Here is a 21,310-nt window from a genome sequence, read left to right on the forward strand (position 1 = left end):
CGGCAGTCTGCGGTGTCAATGGTAGCCATAATGTGGAGATGCCGGCGTTGGACTGGGGTGAGCACAGTAAGAAGTCTTACAACACCAGGTTAAAGTCCAACAGGTTTGTTTCGAATCACTAGCTTTCGGAGCACTGCTCCTTCGTCAGGTGAATGTTTACATTACATTATTAATTTAATTGCCCTGAAATGTCAGCCATCTCCTGGGGAACCCACCCCTTTGATTGTGAACCTGAGGAAAGAGACAATCCTTTTTTGAAATTTAGAGTAACCAATTATTGTTTTTCCAATTCAGGTGCAATTTAGCGTGGCCACTGCACCGATCCTGCACATCTTTGGGTTCTGGAGGTGATACCCATGTAGACACAGGGAGAATGTGCGAACTCCACACGGACAGTGACCCGAGGCCGAGATCAAACCCAGGTCCTCGGCGCCGTAAGCCGGTAGTGCTAATCGCGGTGCCACCAGAAACCATTCTTTTAGTCAGACAAATAAATGCGCCAACCTGTTAAGGAGATGGGTGGGAGGAGTTGGAAACACTTGTGGAGCCTTGAACCTTCATGTATTTTTTTTTCCCAATTAAGGTGCAATTTAGCATGGTTCCAGGATGGGCTCAAATGAGGATTCACAAACACCCGCTGGAGGCCCCAAACCCCCAATAAGACCCATTGATTTTATTGTCAGTCTGCAGACAGGAGCTGGAGAACTGAACCCAGGCAGAGGAGAGGGAGGGAGAAAACTGGGAGTGGAGGAAAGAAATGGTGAGATGGGTTTGGATTTCAGCCCAGGGAGGACGGAGAGTGTGTGGGACGGGGATTTACAGCTTTGGGGGAACAAGAGAGGAAAAAATGTTCCAGAGAAACTAGAATTGTTTCTTCAGAATTTCTATCCTGGACTGACAGTGATAGCTTTTGTTTGTTTTAATTACAAAAATAAATAAATTTCGAGTACCAATTCTTTTTTTCCAATCAAGGAGTAATTTTAGCGTGGCCAATTCACCTACCCTGCACATCTTTTTGGATTGTGAGGGCCAGATCCACGCAGACACGGGGAGACTGTGCAAACTCCATATGAACAGTGACCCAGGACCGGGTCCTCGGCTAACCACTGAGCCACCGTGCCTGCCCATGGTGATGACTTTTGTAAACTCCTTTTACAGAATATTACAAGGGGAGGATTTACAGATGGAAACTCAAATCAAACTTCACATCAGGATTTAACAGTCACTCCATTCATCAGGACCAGCATATCATTGGCCTGTGAACGTGGAAGAAGAAATGTTTGTCTGATCTGTCTGTAGGAAAGATTTTCAAGATCAGTGTGACTGAAAAAATACCAATACACAGACGACTCGTGTGAGAGTGTTCCAGTGAACTGACTGTGGAAAGAGCTTTAACCAGTTACACAGTCTGAAAAAACATCACACCATTCAGAGCGGGGAGAGACCGTACACATGCTCTCTATGGGGACAAAACACAAACATGGAAAGTGACAAGGAGACCAGCAGCATCCTGAAATCATGGAAATGTGGGGACTGTGGGAAGGGATTCAGATCCCCATGTGAGCTGGGGACTCATCACCGTAGTCACACCGGCGACAAGCCATTCACCTGTTCTGAGTGTAGGAAGGGATTCACTCAGTTATCCCAGTGAGGATGTACCAAGATGTGGGAGCCGAGCTGGTGAGCGGCCTTTAATAAGGTTCAGGCTGCTCTGTGTAAGAAAGGAGTTTGATTCGGGGTGGTATACCCGGCAAAGCTGCGGGTGACAAATGAGTCCAAAGACTTCCATTTCGAGACTATGGAGGAGGCGAACATTTTAAAGCATGGACTGGGGTCCAGTTATCTGTATTGGACAATATCTACATTTCCTGTGGGGTGGGATGGGTGTTGTGATATCCTCTGCATAGATTTCATATTTTCTGATAAAATCGTTTTTCTGTTCGGAGTGAAGGGAGATTTTCTTTATGAAGCACAATGTGGATATATAGGGTGGGGAGGGAGACGGGTGAGCTAACTGATGACGAAAGAACTGTTTTTGTTTTACTCTGAGTGTATGGGTGCGTATATGGCGGCCATCTTGGGTGGACTCTTGGCCTGCACATTTTGAAGATTTACTGGATAGTCCCTCATGGCAGATTCCGTGATGGAGGGGGTGGGGGCAGACCTCTGATTCAGCTGGTCACCTGGAACGTAAGGGGATTGGGTGGACCAGTGAAGAGGTGGCGGGTTTTCACTCACCTAAAGAATCTAAATGCTGGTGTGGTGTTCTTGCAGGAGACTCACTTGCGGGTTAGAGATCAGACCAGACTGCGGAGGGGTGAGCCAAGTGTTTCACTCGGGCTTTGACAAAGGTTTCGAGGTGCTGCAATTTTAAAAAAAAAAATTTAGAATACCCAATTCATTTTTACAAATTAAGGGGCAATTTAGCGTGGCCAATTCACCTACCCTGCACATCTTTGGGTTGTGGGGCAAAACCCACGCAAACACGAGCAGAATGTGCAAACTCCACACAGGCAGTGACCGAGGGCCGGGATCAAACCTGGGACCTCGGTGCTGTGACGCAGCAGTGCTAACCACTGCACCACCGTGCTGCCCCTGAGGTGGTGCAATTCTGAACGATAAACAGGTCCCTCTTTTGGTCACTTAAGATCTTTGCGGACACTAATGGGAGATACGTGGTGGTCAGTGGGTCATTGGTGGGTATATTGGTGGTGCTGGTGAATGGCTAAGCCCCTAACTGGGACGATGTGTCATTTGTAAAACAATTGTTGGGATCCATCCCAGATCTGGATACACAACAATTGATTCTTGGAGCAAACATCAATTGCGTACTGGATCCTAAAATGGACTGGTCCAAGCCCATTCAACCGCTACAAAAACAGGAAAAAGGAATGAAACCGGACGGATCACCCGGCAGCGACCCAGGCACCGGAAATGACAACGGCAAATCCAGCAAAAGATAAAGAAAAGCTGTTCATTAGCAGATTGTGAAAGGATTATGGGACACATATTTAGGATTGTGAGCAAGACCGACAGGGGAGATATGAGGAAGAAATTTTACACAGTGAGTGGTAATGATCTGAACTCAATGCTTACACACAAAGGTCGATAATCTCTAGGTCCTGATAACTCGAATGGTGCTGTCAGAATTTGATGTGAGGATCGGTTGTGAGTTTCCTGTCTGCGAATCCCTTTCTCAGCCCCCGTGAAAGAAGTTTACAAAGGCATCACTGCGTTCACTTGCTTTGTTCTTTCGAGTTCAAGGTGAGAGGGGAAAAGTTTAAGGGAGATATGCGTGGAAAGTTCTTTACGCAGAGGGTGGTGGGTGCCTGGAACGCATTGCCCGCAGAGGTGGAAGAGGCGGGCACGATAGCGTCATTTAAGATGTATCTAGACAGATACATACAAGGGCAGGGAGCAGAGGGATACAGATCCTGAGAAAATAGGCCACAATTTTAGATAGAGGATCTGGATCGGCACAGGCTTGGAGGGCCGAAGGGCCTGTTCCTGTGCTATAATTTTTCTTTGTTCTCTTTGTCAGTCTGGAAATAAAATTCAGGAAAGATAAACAGGAAAGATAAAATTGAGTTTGCTGTGTGTAAATCCTCCCCGACTAATCCCCTTTAAATGAGTTCCCAAAATTAATCACAGTCAGTCCAGGATAGAAATTCAGAACATTCTCCCCTCCTGCTCCCTGGTCCAGGATGACCGCTCGTGCCCCCCCCCCCCCCCCCCCCCCCCCCCCCCGGCCGGTTGCACACTGACCCTCTTGTCATCAGCAGTCCCCTGATTTGAGGGCGACGTCTACTCAGGGTTGGATGTTTCTGCCCTGGGTCTTCATGTGACTGAACAGAGCCGCAGAGCTTTGGACACATGGGACAGGATGTCCAATGAATCTTGTATTTACAGTGCAGAAGGAGGCCATTCAGCCCATCGAGTCTGCACGGCCCTTGGAAAGAGCACCCCATTTCAAGCCACACTTCCAACCTATCCCACCAACCCAGTCACCCCATTGCCCTTTCGACACGAAGGGCAATTTAGCATGGCCAGTCCACCGAACCTGCACATCTTTGGACTGTAGGAGGAAACCAGAGCACCCGGCGGAAACCCACGCAGACAGTGAAATGAGACAGTGAAATCTGGAGAGCAGGTTTTCTTCCTTTTCTTTCCATCTTTGCCACCGCTTTGCATCGTCAATAAGACATTGGGACTCAAAGACTAATCCAGTTTGATGGACAAGTTGTCTCCATCCTGAACAATGGGGAACAAGCTCCACTCATTGAAACATCGCCCCTACAAAGATGACAAACGCGCATGCACCCTGACGCACATCCAATAAAGATGGTGGCCGTTAACCCGAGCATGAGGAGCTGCAGCCCCGCTCGGTACAAACGGGGTCCCGTCAACATTTCCGAGGTTTGCGGCTTACAACAGCTTTACACAACGTTTCCGCCCACTCCCGCGATCTCTCGCTCCCTCCATATTGTTAAACGCTTCTTACCAATTTCGCATTTGAAAAAGACGCCCTTCTGCTCCGCCATCACCCACACTGTGCATGCTTCAATCAAAGTCTGCCCCCACCCCCCCTCATTCATTCCGATTAGTTGGAGGACCAGCCGCTCCCGGTCGGTCCTCCAATCCTGCCCCTCCTCTTCCAATTTTCCTCGGATGGTGATGTCTCGCATGAGGGGACATAGCTTTAAATTGAGGGGAGATAGATATAGGACAGATGTCAGAGGTAGGTTCTTTACTCAGAGAGTAGTAAGGGCGTGGAATGCCCTGCCTGCAACAGTAGTGGACTCGCCAACATTAAGGGCATTCAAATGGTCATTGGATAGACATTTGGACGATAAGGGAATAGTGTAGAGCTTTAGAGTGGTTTCACAGGTTGGCGCAACACCAAGGGCCGAAGGGCCTGTACTGCACTGTAATATTCTATGTTCTATTGGTCTGGAGCTACCGTCGATCACCCGGACATTGTGACGGTTCCAGATGGTGAGAGCGGCCACAGGCTCAGGCTGACTTGCTGATTGTCCAATAATCACAGTGAGAGTGTCAGTGGGACAATCAGACAATAATAGTGGAGATGGGGCCCAGAGGAGAAACAGCAAAGGATTCACTCACTTTGACAGCAACAAACACAGTGTCTGTTCCCATAATAAGAGTCAGGCTCCATTGTGTGAGTGAACACATCATTGGATCCAATGTAGGATCATAGAATCCCCTCAGTGCAGGAGGTCCCCTCAGTGCAGGAGGTCATTCGGCCCATCGGATCTGCAGCAATCCTCTGAAAGGGCAGCACGGTAGCCTTGTAGATAGCACAATTGCTTCACAGCTCCAGGGTCCCAGGTTCGATTCCCGGCTTGGGTCACTGTCTGTGCGGAGTCTGCACATCCTCCCCATGTGTGCGTGGGTTTCCTCCGGGTGCTCCGGTTTCCTCCCAGTCCAAAGATGTGCAGGTTAGGTGGATTGGCCATGATAAATTGGCCTTAGTGTTGGGTGGGGTTACTGGGTTATGGGGATAGGGTGGAGGTGTTGACCTTGGGTAGGGTGCTCTTTCCAAGAGCCGGTGCAGACTCGATGGGCCGAATGGCCTCCTTCTGCACTGTAAATTCTATGAAAGAGTATCCTACCATGGCGAATTCCCCACCCTATCCCCACAACCCCTCCCAGCGACAATTTAACACAGCCAATCCATCTAACCTGCATATCTGTGGACTGTGGGAGGAAACCAGAGCACCTGGAGGAAATCTACGCAGACACAGGAAGAACGTACAAACTCAACACAGACAGTGACCCAAGGTCGGAATTAATCATAGAATCTACAGTGCAGAAGGAGATCATTCGGCCCAATGAGTCTGCACCGGAATTACCTGATCTGGCCAACTCACTGAAATGTGGTTAATTCCGAATTGCCTAGCAAGCCACTCAGTTTAAGTACATTTAGGAATGAGAAACCAAGCTGGTTTGCCCGTGACACTCAAATCCCATAAAGAATGGAAAATATCAAAGTGCTGTTTCCAGTGCCGGTTTCAAAGGAATCAGTACTGGGCCCTTCACTGCTGGTTACATCACGGATTTGAAAATAAATGCAGGAACATGAATAAGAAGATTACCTGTGACACAAAAATGATTAAACACTTGATAGTGAGGAAGAAAGCTGGAGGGAAAACAAGGCAAAGGATTACATGATAAATGGCAGGACAGGACTAGTTAGGCCAGAGCTAGATTCGTGTGTACAGGAAGATTGCACTCTAGAGAGTAGAACAAAGAAAACTATGGCACAGGAACAGGCCCTTCGGCCCTCCAAGCCTGTGCCGACCATGCTGCCCATCTAAACTAAAACCTTCTACACTTCCTGGGTCCGTATCCCTCTCTTCCCATCCTATTCATGTATTTGTCAAGATGCCCCTTAAATATCACTATCGTCCCTGCTTCCACCACCTCCTCCGGCAGTGAGTTCCAGACACCCACTACACTCTGTGTAAAAAACTTGCCTGTACAGTACATCTCCTCTAAACCTTGCCCCTCGCACCTTAAACCTATGTCCCCTAGTAATTGACCTCTCTACCCTGGGGAAAAGCCTCTGACTATCTACTCTGTCTATGCCCCTCATAATTTTGTAGAACTCTATCAGGTCGCCCCTCAACCTCCGTCGTTCCAACGAGAACAAATCTAGTTTATTCAACCGCTCCTCATAGCTAATGCACTCCACACCAAACAACATCCTGGTAAATCTCTTCTGCACCCTCTCTAAAGCCTCCACATCCTTCTGGTAGTGTGGCGGCCAGAATTGAACACTTTTCTCCAAGTGTGGCCTAACTAATGTTCTATACAGCTGAAACATGACTTGCCAATTCTTATACTCAATGCCGCGGCCAATGATCACAGATCATAGAACTTACAGTGCAGAAGGAGGCCATTCGGCCCATCGAGTCTGCACCGGCTCTTGGAAAGAACACCCCACCCAAGGTCAACACCTCCACCCTATCCCCACAACCCAGTAACCCCACCCAACACTAAGGCAATTTTGGACACTAAGGGCAATTTATCATGGCCAATCCACTTAACCTGCACATCTTTGGACTGAAGGCAGTACAGAGGGGATTTACGAACATCAGCCAGAAATTGAAAATGTTTGCTCAGAGGAAAGTTTGGATAAACTGGGGCGGTTTTCTTTGGAACAAAAAAGGCTGAAGGGAGACCAAAATGAAATTTTGAAAAGCAGCCTGGCTAGCTCAGTCGGTAGAGCATGGGCGTCTTAATCCCAGGGCAGTGGGTTCAAGACCCACTCTGGGCGCTTCAGCTTCTTTAATCTGAGAACATTGAGCTGAACTGTTTTATGGGTGGCACAGTAGCACAGTGGTTAGCACTGTTGCTTCACAGCACCAAGGTCCCAGGATTCAATTCCCACTTGGGACACTGTCTGTGTGGAGTTTGCATTCTCCAGTGTCTGTATGGGTTTCCTCCCACAAATCCCGAAAGACGTGCTTGTCAGGTGAATTGGACATTCTGAATTCTCCCTCTGTGTACCCGAATAAGTGCCAGAGAGTTACTAGGTGATTTTCACAGTCACTTCATTGCAGTGTGAATGTAAGCATGCGTGTGACAATAATAAAGATTATTCTAAATGTATAAAATTCTGGGGGATCATGGTGGCACAGTGGCTGTGTGCCTGCATGCTGGGGACCCGGGTTCGATCCTGGCCCCGGGTCAGTCTGTAAGGAGTTTGCAGATTCTCCCATCGTCTGTATGGGTTTCACCCCCACAGTCCAAATATGTGCAGTATAGGTGGCTTGGCCAAATTAAATTGCCCCTTAATTGGAAAAATATATACATTTATATTTTTTTTAAACTCAAATTTATATATTTTTTAAATTCTGAGGGATCGAAATAGATTGGATGGGAATGTCCTATTGCCTTTGGTTGAGGGATACAGATAAAAGGGGGCAGAGATTTAGGGAAGGACTAGGAGGTTTAGAGGGTGGTGAGGATCTGTGACATGCTGCCTGAAATGATGGCAGAAACCATCATAACATTTAAAAGTATTCAGATAGACATTTGAATTGATGTAACTTAAAAAGCTACAGGCCACAATCTGGAAACTGATATTAGGCTGAATACCTACTTTGTAGCCACGATGAACTGAATGAAATGCAACAGGAACAACAAACTTTAATAAAATCCGGGATAGCATCTCTCACTACTAACAAGGTCAGCAGTTTGCCCCAGTTTAGCTGCCAAGTATGCTAATGCGGTCATTTTAAAATTTACCTGCATACAAAAGAGTACAACAGCAAATTATTTAACTTCCCCAATGTGATCGGTGTATTTAGTCTCAAATTTAACCTGGAATGGTCATTCAAAGTTTCCCAGTCACTCTGATATCTGAAATCTTTGTCCTCAGACAGAACAGACAACCCATTTTACCTCCCAATGATATTCAGGTCCAGATGATTCGAGTAACTCAGTCAGAGGATGATGTGATGTTTGGTTTCAGATTCCCGGTGGCAAATCCTCCTCTTTCCAAAGGAATTTTACTCTGAGTCCAGGAGAGAAATTCACAAGATTCTCTCTTCCGGCTTCCGGGTCCAGGACGGCCGCACATGCGCCCTGATAGACCTGAGAAAAATGGCGGCCGCGCAGGCGCCCTGCTGCATATCGCCCCCCGAAACAGATGACAGCCGTTAACAGGGGCCGGTCAGAGAGAAAAACACCGATGCGGCCGCCCCATTCCGTACAGACACCGAATTGTATCAAAAGTGCTGGAACCAAATTATCACCCTGAGGAACGTAATGGAATAATGGTGGATAAAGCTACCCGGAATGTCGGGCGCGGAACAGGAGCCAGAACGCGCAGGCGTCAGAATGTCCCGCCCCCGGAAGTCGCCTCTCTCTGCGAAGCATGCGCGGTGCTGCTCCGGGCTGAGCGCAGCCGCGGTGAGAGTGAGTGTGGCTCCCAGAGGCTGAATGAGAGCCGCCGCGAGCGGGGACAATGGTGAGAACCCAAACACCCCAATAAGACCCATTGGTTTTATTGTCAGTCTGCAGACAGGAGCTGGAGAACCCAGGCAGAGGAGAGGGAGGGAGAAAACTGGGAGTGGAGGAAAGAAATGGTGAGATGGGTTTGGATTTCAGCCCAGGGAGGAGAGAGAGAGTGTGTAGGACGGGGATTGACAGCTTTGGGGGAACAAGAGAGGGAAAAATGTTCCAGAGAAACTAGAATTGTCTGTTCAGAATTTCTATCCTGGACTGACAGTGATGTCTTTTGTAAACTCCTTTTACAGGATATTGGAAGTGGAGAATTGGCCAACAGAAAACTCAAACCAAATATCATATCGAAATCACTCAATTCATTCAGAGCTCAATATCTTCAGTCTTTGAATTTGGAAGGAGATGTGTTTGTTCTGTTTCAGCTGTGTGACTGCAAAAGCACCCGAGACCCACCCCCAATGAGAGTTTTCCAGTCCACTGACTATGGAGACAGTTTTAACCAGTTACACAGCCTCAAAAAAAGTATCACATCATTCACTGCAGGGAGAAATTAAACGCTTATTTGTGTGTGGACAAAGCTTCAACCGGGAGAGACATAAAGACCCCTCACCATGGAGAAACTGTGGAAATGTGCGGACTGTGGGAAGGGATTCAGTTACCATCACAACTGGAAGTTCATCATCGCAGTCACACCGGGGAGAGACCGTTCATCTGCTCCATTTGTGGGAAGGGATTCACCCATTCATACAACCTTATGACACCCCAGCGACTTCACACTGAGGAGAGGCCATTCACCTGCCCTGTGTGTGGGAAGGGATTCACTCGGTCATCCCACATTGTTACTCATCAGCTTGTTCACACTGATAAGAGACCGTTTACATGTCCTGACTGTGAGAAGAGTTTTAAATGTAATAAGGATCTGCTGACACATCAACGTATTCACACTGGGGAGAGACCGTTCTCCTGCTCCTTGTGTGGGAAAGGATTCATTCAGTCATCCCACCTGCAGACACATCAACTTGTTCACTCTGATAACAAACATTTTAACTGTCCTGACTATGAGAAGAGCTTTAAAAACAAAAAGGATTTACTAACACACCAATATGCTCACACTGGGGAGAGACCATTCACCTTCTCTGACTGTGGGAAAGGATTCATTAATTCATCCAACCTTCTGATACACCAGCAACTTCATACAGGGGATAGACCGTTCACCTGCTCTGAATGTGGGAAGGGATTCACGTTCATACAACCTTCTGACACATTAGCAGGTTCACAGTGAGGAGAGGCCGTTCACTTGCTCAGTGTGTGGGAAGGGATTCACTCGTTCATCCAACCTATTGAATCACCAGCGAGTTCACACTGGGGAGAGGCCATTCACCTGCTCCATGTGTGGGAAGGGATTCAGTCAGTCATCCAACCTGCTGACACACCAGAGAGTTCACAGTGGGGAGAGGCCATTCACTTGCTCCATATGTGGGAAGGAATTTTCTCATTTATCTTATCTTCTGAAACACCATCGAGTTCACACTGGAGAGCGGCCATTCAACTATAATGTCTGTGGAAAGGGGTTCACTCACTCATCCCACCTGTTAACACACCAGCGAGTTCACAAGCAACCACAAGGTTTAGATTATCCCCTTATTGATGCTGTTAATCATGTACAGGACTGAATAATGTTCACTCTGACAGTCTTAATCTGCTGATGAGGTTTATTATTCTGAATAAATGTGTTTGAAACTTTGTTGCAGATTTTTGTCTTTCCCACCTGAATGTTGAACATCACCTGCCTGCAGCTCAGAAAGGACAATCTGGGGGAGGATCATACGTCAGGAACAGAACTTCAGCCTGGACGCAGTCTTTCAGGGTCACACTGAGAGGGACAAACAACACTTTGGTCTCTTCACTGACAGCAAAGTACCCGTGTGGGTTAATCCTGAGGCGTCGAAGAAATGTGTCCCAGCCGCTCTCTTCCATATCTCAGAGCTCCTAGACACGGAACAGAAGCTCCTTTACAACTGTGTTTAGAGTCAGGAAGAACAATGGTGAATGCTGGAAACGTGCTGTCAAATCTGAGATTGGTGTAAAACTAATGTTCCTGATTGAATGTAAAGCAGCTGGTTCCAGACTGAAAATGTGTTTGTGTGACAGTCACAATGAATTAATTGAATAGAAACCTACTTAACATAGATTGGTTGAATCTGCGTTAAAATAGCAGCTGTTAACTGCTGGGACAATTAGACAATAGTTTCATTCCTGGATAAAGAAGGAGCTCCAGTGTGTGTCCAAGAATTCCCAATTTTATTGATGTGTGCTTCCCACATTCTGTCCTTTTAAATAAACCTCACCCCTACCAGCCTTTAACAATCAGAAACACAAAAGAGAAAAGGGCGAAGCTGTGTCTGCCCCTTTAACTGGGAGCTGAACAGTGTCAGAGCCCCGACTGTCCCTTTAAGATTAAGTGATGTGTTCAGCTGAAGATTCCTATTGGCCATTTTCTGGGTAGTCTCCTTATTCTGATCATTCTCAGTGATCCTCGGGTATGTGAACCTGCTTTCCTGTCTCTCATTCTCTTCTCTCTCAGATTCTCACCTAACCTCTCTCCGCTCTCTCACACACTCATTTCACATACCTCCCACCTCTCTCTATCTTTCTCTCAGACACTCACTCCTTTAACCTTTCTATTTCACAGAGCGCCTAAACTTAATTTCTCTCTCTGAAGAAGCACCAAACACACTGAACCTCTCCTCCAACATCTCATTTATGGAGACTCAATCCTTTCTCTCTCTATTTCCCACTTTCTTTCTCTCACTGATTGGCCCTGACTAACTTTAAAACTCCTATTTTCTAATAACCCTCTTCGGGGAAAATTTAATTTTGTATAATGTGCCCTTAATTCTCCCAGTTATAATCCTCAGTCCATCTCAGTGAATATGTAAAAAATCTAAATAACCTCATATTTTGATGTTTAAAATGGGAATGGAGGTGAATGTAATGCTGAGACCGGCAACAATCTGTGTGGGTGTTCTTGATGCTGTTAGAGTGAGGTCACCCTCACAGGCAGGAAGACTGTTCATGGTGACAACATGAAACTGATGCCTGCTGTTTCATTCTCAGGTAACACAACTTCCTGTTTCTCTGCTGCCGGTTCCAAACCGCACATCTCACTTCTGAGCAGAAAATAAATACAAGGACCACAATCTGGTGAGAACATCTGTCAGTGCGGCCTTTATCTGTCCACCGAGTCAGGGCAGAGTCCCACAGATCACATTGTGGTGACATTTACAAATGAGCCGGTTATTTCTGTTCAGAGTCTCCATTCCCAGACAGAAGCGGCTGCGTCTGTGAATCAGTCACTGAGTTCCCTCTGCTCTCTGTAGCTGGAAACTGATCACTTTCTCCCTTATATTTTATATAATTCTTTCGGTGTTACTTGTTTCCTCAATTTCTCAACTTTTATTTCTCGCCACCTCATCTTTCTGTTGTTTAAAATCTCAGTTTTTCTCACAGTTCTTCTGCTTCTCCTTTCCTCTGTATGTCTCTCTTTGTGTGTGTATGTTCCAATTTTATAGAGGTGTTGAATTTCATGAAAGGATTGTCATTGATTAAAGAAAGAAAGAAGGAGAAAACCAGTAAATGGTGGAAAAACTCAGCAGTTATGGCAGCATCGGTACTGAGAGAAACAGAGTTAACGTTTCGAGTCCCTGTGACTCAGAGCAGGAGAAACAGGGATTGGCCCTCTGAGATCAGGGAAGGTGAAGGGGAGATTTAATAGAGGTGTTTAAAATGAGGAAGGATTTGTGATAGTGTCGATGGGGAGAAACTGTTTCCCAAGAGCAGGAGGGTTTGTAACCAGATGACACAGAAATTTAAGATATTTGACAACAGAACCCAAGGGGGTGATGAGGAAAATTGTTTTTACACAGTGATGTTATATGATCTGGAATTCACACTGACAGGCTGCTGGAAGCAGATTTACAGTAACTTTCAAAGGCAGTTACACTTGTAGAGGGTGAATTGGCAGTGTTCTGGTGAATCAGATTAATTCAACAGTTCACTCATAGAATCTCTACAGTGCAAAAGGAGGCCATTCGGCCCATTGAGTTTGCACTATACCGAGGCCCAATCCCCCACCCTATCCCTGTAACCCCACCTAACCAACACATTTTTGGACACTAAATTGCTCATGGCCAATCCAGCTAAGCTGCAAATCTTTGAATGGTGGTCGGAAACCCATGCAGACACTGGGAGAAAGTGCAAACTGCACACACACAGTCACCCAAGGCCAGAATTGAACCAGGGTCCATGGTGCTCTAAGGTAGCAATGATGCCCTTTGCGACAGTCCGAATTTTCCTTTCCTGATGTTTTAACATTTGATCTTTTCAATCACAATGTGTCTCAAAGAGAAGATTGAAACTTTGGTTTTAGCTGTCATATATATTTCCTGTGTGACTGTGTAAATCGAGAACCACTAGAATGATTTCAGTTCCTCGACTGATGCACCTCAGATACCAGAAATCTCTGGAGTTCCCCATGTCCTCATTGCTCTCACCTTGGGTAGAACAGCTCTGAATCAGGTGGAGTCAGCCACACGTGCACGTCATGATGTTTCCATTCCTATTTTATCACACACCTCCGAGTGACACTGACTATAACACGGAAACATCAAATTATCATTGCTACCTTGCATCTTGCCCTCTTATTATTGTATAATGATAACAGTGACAGAGTAACACACACCAGAATTGGAATGACAGGCAGGTTATTGTGTAATAATAACAGTAACAGGCCTGTTACTGTTAACAGGCATTCCCGTACCAGCCTCCCCGAACAGGCGCCGGAATGTGGCGACTAGGGGCTTTTCACAGTAACTTCATTTGAAGCCTGCTTGTGACAATAAGCAATTTTCATTTCAGGCAGGTTATTGTCTAATAATAACAGTGACAGAGTTATTATCTGGGACCCTGGATCTGGGAAGCAACAGTGCTACCCACTGTGCTACCATGCCGCCCTAGATTGGCCCAGGTCGGGTGATATTTCATAGGGTCGGTGCAGATTCGATGGGCCGAATGGCCTCCTTCTGCACTGTAGGGATTCATGATTCTACATTGGATCCAATGATATATTCACTCACACACTGCAGCCTGACTCTTATTATGGGAACAGACACTGTGTTTGTCAGTCTCAAAGTGAGTGAATCCTTTGCTGTTTCTCCTCTGGGCCCCATCTCCATTATTATTGTCTGATTGTCCCACTGAGACTCTCACTGTTATTATTGGACAATCAGCGAGTCAGCCTGAGCTTGTGGCCACACTCACCTTCTGGAACCGTCACAATGCCCGGGTAATTGACGGCAGCTCCGAACCAATAGGAAGAGGGGGGCGGGACTGCAGGACGACGGGAGCAGCTGGTCCTCCAACCAATAGGAGTGAATGAGGGGCGGGGCCCGCTGTTATTGAAGCATGCGCAGTGTGGGTAATGGCGACGGAGAAGTGCTGCGTCTTCAGATCCAAAATTGGTAAGGGGCGTTGAACAATATGGAGGGAGCGAGAGATCGCGGGAGTGGGCGGAAACATTGTGTAAAGCTGTTGCAAACTGCAATCCTCGGAAAAGAGCTTCCGGGATCCAGTTCGAAACGAACGGGGCTGCAGCTTCTCATGTTATGCTCGGTTTAACGGCCGCCATTTTTATTGGATGTGCATCAGGGCGCATGCGCGTTTGTCATCTTTGTCGGGGCGATGTTTCAATGAGTGGGAGGAGCTTGTTCCCATTGTTCAGAATGGAGACAACCTGTCCATCAAACTGGATTAGTCTTTGAGTCCCAATGTCTTATTGATGATGCAAAGTGGCGGCAGAAATGGAAGGAAAAGGAAGCAAATCCTGCTCTCCGGATTTCACTGTCTTATTAGACATCCTGTCCTATGTGTCCAAAGCTCTGCGGCTCTGTTCAGCCACATGAAGACCCCTAGTAGAAATTCACAACCCTGAGTAGAAGTTACCCTCAAATTGAGGGACTGCTGATGACAAGAGGGTCAGTGTGCAACGGGGGGCATAAGCGGTCATCCTGGACCAGGGAGCAGGAGGGGAGAATGTAGTGAATGTATATCCTGGACTGATAGTGATTAATTTTGGAAACTCCTTTTACAAGGGATTAGTAGGGGAGGATTTACACACAGCAAACTCAAACCAGGAGAAATGTTTATCTTTCCTGAATTTCATTTCTGGACTGACAGTGATGCCTTTGTAAACTTCTTTCACAGGGGCTTAGAAAGGGATACACAGGCAGGAAACTCACAACTAACCCTCACATCAAATTCTGACAGCACCATTCGAGTTATCAGGACCCAGAGATTATCGACCATTGTGTGTAAGCATTGAGTTCCATATCATTATCGCTCACTGTATAAAATGTCTGCCTCCTATCTCCCCTGTAGATCTTGTTCACAATCTTAAATCTGTGTCCCGTAATCCTTTTACAATCTACTGATGGGAACAGTTTTTAAAAAACTTTTGCTGGGTTTGCTGTTGTCGTTTCTGGTGCCTGGGTCGATGCCAGGTGGTCCATCAGGTTTCATTCCTTTTTCATGTTTTTGTTGTGGTTGAATCAGCTTGGATCAGTCCATTTAGGATCCAGAACACAATTGAAGTCTCCTCCAAGAATCAATTGATCTGTATCCAGGTCTGGGATGGCTTCCAACAATTTTTTAACAAATGTTTCTATGAGAATCCCCTCATTAAAAAAATAGATAGAGAAGCAGAATTAGGCCTATCAGCCCATCGAGTTTTCGAGTTTGCTCTGCCGTTCGATCATGGCTGATATGTTTCCCATCCCACTTCATCTTGTATTGTAGCTCTCTTGAAATGAATGCGAACATTGCATTTGCCTTTGTAACTGCCGACTTTCCTTTATTTGTTCTTCGGATGTGGGTGTCGCTGGCTGAGCCGTCATTTGCTGCCCACCCCTAATTGCCCTTGAACTGAGTGGCTTGCTGGGCCATTTCAGAGGGGGCAGTTTGGGAGGATGTGAGGCTGAAGTGATTAACTGACAAGGGGGATAATGGTGCAAGACAAAACTGGGAGACAATGAGATAAGTAAATAAACTATTAGGACAAGAGAAGAAATAAAAGACAGGTCCAGGTGAGGTATAAATGGCAACAGCAGAACCGTTAACAGCACCAACTGTCTAAAAATATAGGTGTGATGATTATAATCTGAAATTACTGAAATGAATGTTGTGTCTGGAAGGTCAGAAATTGCCTGATCAAGGATGAGGTTCTGTTCCTCGAGTTTCCTTTGAGCTTTATTGGAGCAGTGCAGGAGGCCGAGGACAGAGTGCGAATGGGGCAGGGAATTAAAATATTAAATGGTCAGAAGCTCAGGATTATGCTTGCAGACTGAATGGTGATGTTCCACAGTCACCAATCCAGATTTAATCTCCTCAGTGTAGGGGAGACCAAATCGTGAGCAGTGAATACACAATACTGCATAGCAAGAAATACAAGTAAATCACTGTCACCTGGAAAGTGTGTTTGGAATCCTGGATTATGGGAAGGATGGCGATTAACTGGTGGTTGTTGCATCTGTTGTGTCTGCATGGAAATGATTTACAGTGATGTTCATAACACAAGAAATGGAAGGGGGTGGAAACCATATGGCTCATCGAGCCTCTGCATTTCTTGCTGGCTGTAACCTCGTTCAGGCATCATTCTGGTACACTTTCCCTGTATCTTCCCCAGTCCTTCCAGAACCATTTTATGACATGGATACATTAGCTCAACAATCCTGTGTACTAATTTAGTCTGGCCTAGTGTCACCGAGCTGAAATCCAGTCTTTCTCTGACACATTATTCTTAATGCCATAACTGACAGGTTAAGAGTGGAAAAAGTCAACTGTTTAGCAGTAAGGGGAAGAGGCAAGTTTGCAGATGCTCTACAGTGTTACAGACTCGTTAGATCTGCTTCTTCTGTCCCATCTTATATTCAGCTAATAGTAAAATTATTAAAATACTGCAACATACAGGCATTTGGGGGCAATTGTGAGTTTGCTGCTCAGATTAGTTAAAGTCTCTATATTGTAAAATGGATCGAGAACTGGAGAAGATGCAGGAAAAGATATTTAAATTATGCCTGAACTGGCAGGTTATACCCGGCAAGAGGGATTGGACAGGGTGTAAACCTTTTCTCTGGAAAAAGGAATGAAGGATGGCCTGATCCTTTAAGATTATAAAAAGGTTTGACATGATCGACAAGTGGAAGATGTTTCCATTGGAAGAGAATAAATATGAGTTAGTCATTAGTTAATCTAATGTGCAGTTCAGAGGGAGATCACTCTCACACTTCACGTGTACAAAGGGATTTCCTCAGTTTTCCCACCGGTTAACACTCCAACTTTAAAAGCTCAAACTATTTGACCCATCCCTAATTGCCCTTGAACTGAGTATATCTCAGAGAGAATTTTAAGAGTCAACCAGCTGACTGGATCTGGAATCACATGTAGGCCAGACCAGGTAAGGATAGAAGATTTCCTTCACTGAAGGACATGAGTGAACCAGATGGGTCTTTACAACAATCAGCAATGGTTTCATGGTCATCAGTATACTTTCAATGAATTCAAATTTTACCTTCTACCTTGATGAGATTCATGTCTGGGAAATCATTAGGACAGTAAAAAAGATTTCTTGAGTCCTTTTGCTTCCAAATGGCCGAGGACGGCAGTGTGTCACAAGGATGGATGTGTTGACCGATTAATGGCTGGAAGATGGGGGCAGGTCATGTGATCAAACCTCCAGAAATACATTTAATCAAAGTTGGTGAGGAGAGAATGTTGTGAATTTCTATCCTAAACTGACAGTGAGGTTTCTGTAAATTTACAGGATACTGGAAGTGGAGGTTTAACAGACGGGAAACGCAAACCAAACGTTACATCTGACAGAGTCACTCGATTCACCAGAACCTGAATATCAGCAGCATCTGGGTGTGGAAGGTAAAAGGTTTGTCTGTTCTGTCTGTGAGGGAAGATTTCAGGTCTCAATGTGACTGGAAAAGCCCCAAGATTCACAAACCCTGGTTAGACCAAACCCGGAGAACTGTGTTCAGTTCTGGGCAACAAACCCGAGAAAGGATAGAATGGCCTCGGAGGGAGTGTAGCACAGATTTACCTGAGTGATATCTGAACCTCTAGGGTTAAATTGCAAGGTGAGATTACACAAAAAAGTTAGAGTCAGCTGACACAAAAAAGGGCATTCGGCTCATTGAGTCCATGATAGCTCGGTAGCGCGGTGGTTAGGACTATTGCTCACAGCGCCAGGGACCCAAGTTCGATTCCCAGCTTGGGTCACTGTCTGTGCGGAGTCTGCACCTTCTCCGTGTCTGCGCGGTTTCCTCCGGGTGCTCCAGTTTCCTCCCACAATTCCACTCCACCCGATCAAAGGCCTTCTCCCTCTGAGGGCATCATGATAACGTTTAAGAGCCTTCTAACATTAGCCGTGAGTACCTAGCCCGTTACAAATCCCGTCTGGTCTTCCCCTACCACCCCCGGGACACAGTCTTCTATCCTTGTGGCCAATATCTTAGCCAGCAGGTTGGCGTCCACATTCAATAGAGAGATTGGTCTGTATGACCCGCATAGCTCAGGGTCCTTCTCCCGTTTCAGAATCAATGTGATCGAGGCCTGCGACATTGTTGGGGGAAGGACTCCCCTCTCCCTTGCCTCATTAAATGCCCTCACCAGCAGTGGGCCCAATATCTCCGAGAACTTCATGTAGAATTCCACCGGGTAGCCGTCAGGCCCTCAGGCCTTGCCCGACTGCATGACCTCCAGCCCCTCCATTATGTCCTCAATTTCAATTGGGGCTCCCAGCCCTTCCACCAGATCCTCATCAACCCTCGGGAACCTCAACTGACCCAAGAACTGCCTCATCCCCTCCACCCCAGCCGGGGTTCTGACTCGTATAAACTTGCTATAAAAGTCCTTAAACACCTCATTCACCGCCACTGGGTCCAGGGCCACATTCCCACCTCTGTTCTTTACTCTCCCTATCTCCCTGGCCGCCTCCCTTTTCCTCAGCTGGTGCGCTAACATTCTGTTGGCCTTTTCCCCAAACTCATACACCGCTCCCCTTGCCTTTCTCAGTTGTTCCACCGGTTTCCCTGTAGATAACAGCCCAAACTCCATCTGTAACCTCCACCGCTCCTTCAATAACCCCCCGTCCGGGGCTTCCGCATAAATCCTATCCACCTGGAGTATCTCCCTAACCAACTTATCCCTCTCTTCTCGTTCCACCTTTTCTCTATGGGCCTGTATCAAAATGAATTCCCTCTAACCACTGCCTTCAGAGCTTCCCACACCGCTGCTGCCGAGACTTCCCCTGTATCATTTATTTCCAGATCGACTTGCTCACCCGCCCACAGACTTCCTCATCTGCGAATAGTCCCACATCCAACCTCCATAATGGACGCTGCCCACTCTCCATACTAACCCGTAGATCCACCCAATGTGGGGCTGATCCTACAGAGCAGAAGGAGGCCATTCGGCCCATCACATCTGCACTGATTCTCTGAAAGGGCACCCTGCCTAGGCCCACACCCCAACCCTGTCCCTGTAACCCCATAGCCCCACCGAACCTGCACATCCCTGGACACTAAGGGGCAATTTATCAAGGCCAATCCACCTAACCTGCTCTTCTTTGGACTGTTGGAGGAAACCGGAGCACCGGGTGGAAACACACACAGACACGGGAAGAAAGTGCAAACTCCACACAGACAGTCACCAAGGCCGGAATTGAACCCGGGTCCCTGGCGCTGTGAGGCAGCAATGCTAATCACTGTGCCACCAGAAGCATAGTTTCAGTATCAATATTACTGTTAATGAAGCTCAAGATCGAATTTGCTTTGCCAACTACTCTCTTAATATGTCTTGTAGATATACGAAATCCCTCTTCACCTCTTTCTCTCTCCTCCCAAAGACGCCAGTTGGGTTTTTGTGACAATCCGGCAGTTTTCATGGTCACTTCTTCCCAGTGCCGGCCCCACAAATGACCAGAATAATTCAGCTCAATTTCACAACCTGCCTTTGTATTTTTGTGGCTTCTCTCTCACTCCCTATTTTCTGTTTTCAATCAGTTTCACAGGGTGTTCGAAGGGGAAGCTTCAAAATCGGGAAACTCAAACCAAGCATCACATCAGGATCTGACAGAGCCCTCAATTTATCATATCCTGAATATCAGCAGATTTTGAACATGGAAGGAAAAAGCATCGTTCAAAGTGGGGAGAAACCGTACACGTGTTGTGTGTGTGGACGAGGATTCAGTCGATCATCAGGCCTCCAAAGCCACAAATGCAGTCACACTGAAGGGAAACCGTGGAAATGTGCGGACTGTGGGAAAGGATTCACTTCCCCATCCCAGCTGGAAACTCATCGACGCGTTCACACTGGGGAGAGACCATTCACGTGCTCCGAGTGTGGCAAGGGATTCACTCAGTTATCCGACCTGCTGAGACACCAGCAAGTTCACACTGATGAGAGACTGTTTCAATGTCCAGACTGCGGGAAGTGCTATAAACGTTCTGGGGATCTGATGAGCCATCAACGTGTTCACACTGAGGAGAGACCGTTCAGGTGCTCTCACTGCGGGACTGGGTTCAGACACTCATCTTACCTCACTGTACATCAGCGAATTCACACTGGGGAGAGACCATTCACCTGCGCCCAGTGTGGGAAGGGATTCACTCAGTCATCCGACCTGCGGAAGCACCAGCGAATTCACACTGGGGAGAAGCCATTCGCATGCTCCAAGTGTGGGAAGGGATTCACCACTTCATCCCACCTGCTGAGACACCAACGAGGCCACAAGTAACCATAGTGATTGGATTTTGCTGTTACTCACATTCAGGACTGAACCATGTTCATTTGGGTCTCTTTCTGCTGATAACAAACTCCAGCCCATTTACAGGAGCCAAAATTCTGCTAAAAGTCTAATAAATCAGATTTGTGTGAAATACGCAGTGTGTTGAAACTTTTTAATATCTCTGACACAGGTTAGATCCTTTTGAAGTACTCTCGCTCTCCCCTGTCTCTTCCATCCTCACCTCCAACAAGAAGTGTGAGGAGCTTGTGGAGTTTCTTTGTGACTGAGATTGAGTAAATCCGATCAGCTGCCTCTGCTGCTTCCCTCCCTTCCACGAGCCCACCGGACCAAACTGTCTCTAAATGTCATCCTTTCCCGAGCCCTGAACCCACATCTTTCTCTAGTTTCTCTCCCCTCTCCCCTCGTGCCCCCTCAGAGCTCATCTTGTCCATGAGACCCAGCTCCTGC

The 21,310-nt window shown here is 46.7% G+C and overlaps 2 protein-coding genes across 6 annotated transcripts in view; one reads left to right on the plus strand and one right to left on the minus strand.

Annotated features, from left to right (window-relative positions):
- Positions 1 to 8,690, minus strand: part of LOC140417788 (uncharacterized) — a 30,178-nt gene extending 21,488 nt beyond the window's left edge. The window contains exons 1-2 of the mRNA XM_072501249.1: positions 8,431 to 8,690; positions 2,239 to 2,362 (exon numbers count right to left, since the gene is read on the minus strand). The gene's annotated coding sequence lies outside the window, so the exon portion shown is untranslated. The remainder of the gene's footprint in view (positions 1 to 2,238; positions 2,363 to 8,430) is intronic.
- A 161-nt stretch (positions 8,691 to 8,851) lies between these two features.
- Positions 8,852 to 20,993, plus strand: LOC140418917 (uncharacterized). Of its 5 annotated transcripts, none has more exons than XR_011945415.1 (4): positions 14,429 to 14,513; positions 15,256 to 15,362; positions 17,870 to 17,986; positions 20,118 to 20,993. XR_011945415.1 is itself a non-coding variant. In XM_072502598.1 (2 exons), the coding sequence occupies exon 2, from the start codon at positions 9,623 to 9,625 to the stop codon at positions 10,274 to 10,276; it is 654 nt and encodes a 217-aa protein (XP_072358699.1). In that variant the 5' UTR covers positions 8,852 to 8,998; positions 9,288 to 9,622; the 3' UTR covers positions 10,277 to 10,729. The 5 variants fall into 5 exon arrangements, 2 of the variants coding, with proteins under 2 accessions (XP_072358699.1, XP_072358698.1); XR_011945414.1 differs by having other exon boundaries at positions 14,431 to 14,513; positions 17,870 to 17,979; XR_011945416.1 differs by lacking the exon at positions 15,256 to 15,362 and having other exon boundaries at positions 17,870 to 17,979.
- Positions 20,994 to 21,310: the final 317 nt, after the last annotated feature.

The sequence above is a fragment of the Scyliorhinus torazame genome, chromosome 5 (genome assembly GCF_047496885.1).
Source record: "Scyliorhinus torazame isolate Kashiwa2021f chromosome 5, sScyTor2.1, whole genome shotgun sequence".
Lineage (NCBI taxonomy): Eukaryota > Metazoa > Chordata > Chondrichthyes > Carcharhiniformes > Scyliorhinidae > Scyliorhinus > Scyliorhinus torazame.

Bases quoted from the DNA above. Each gene is read 5' to 3' on its own strand.
- LOC140418917 (XM_072502598.1), top strand. From the start codon at position 9,623: ATGTGCGGACTGTGGGAAGGGATTCAGTTACCATCACAACTGGAAGTT.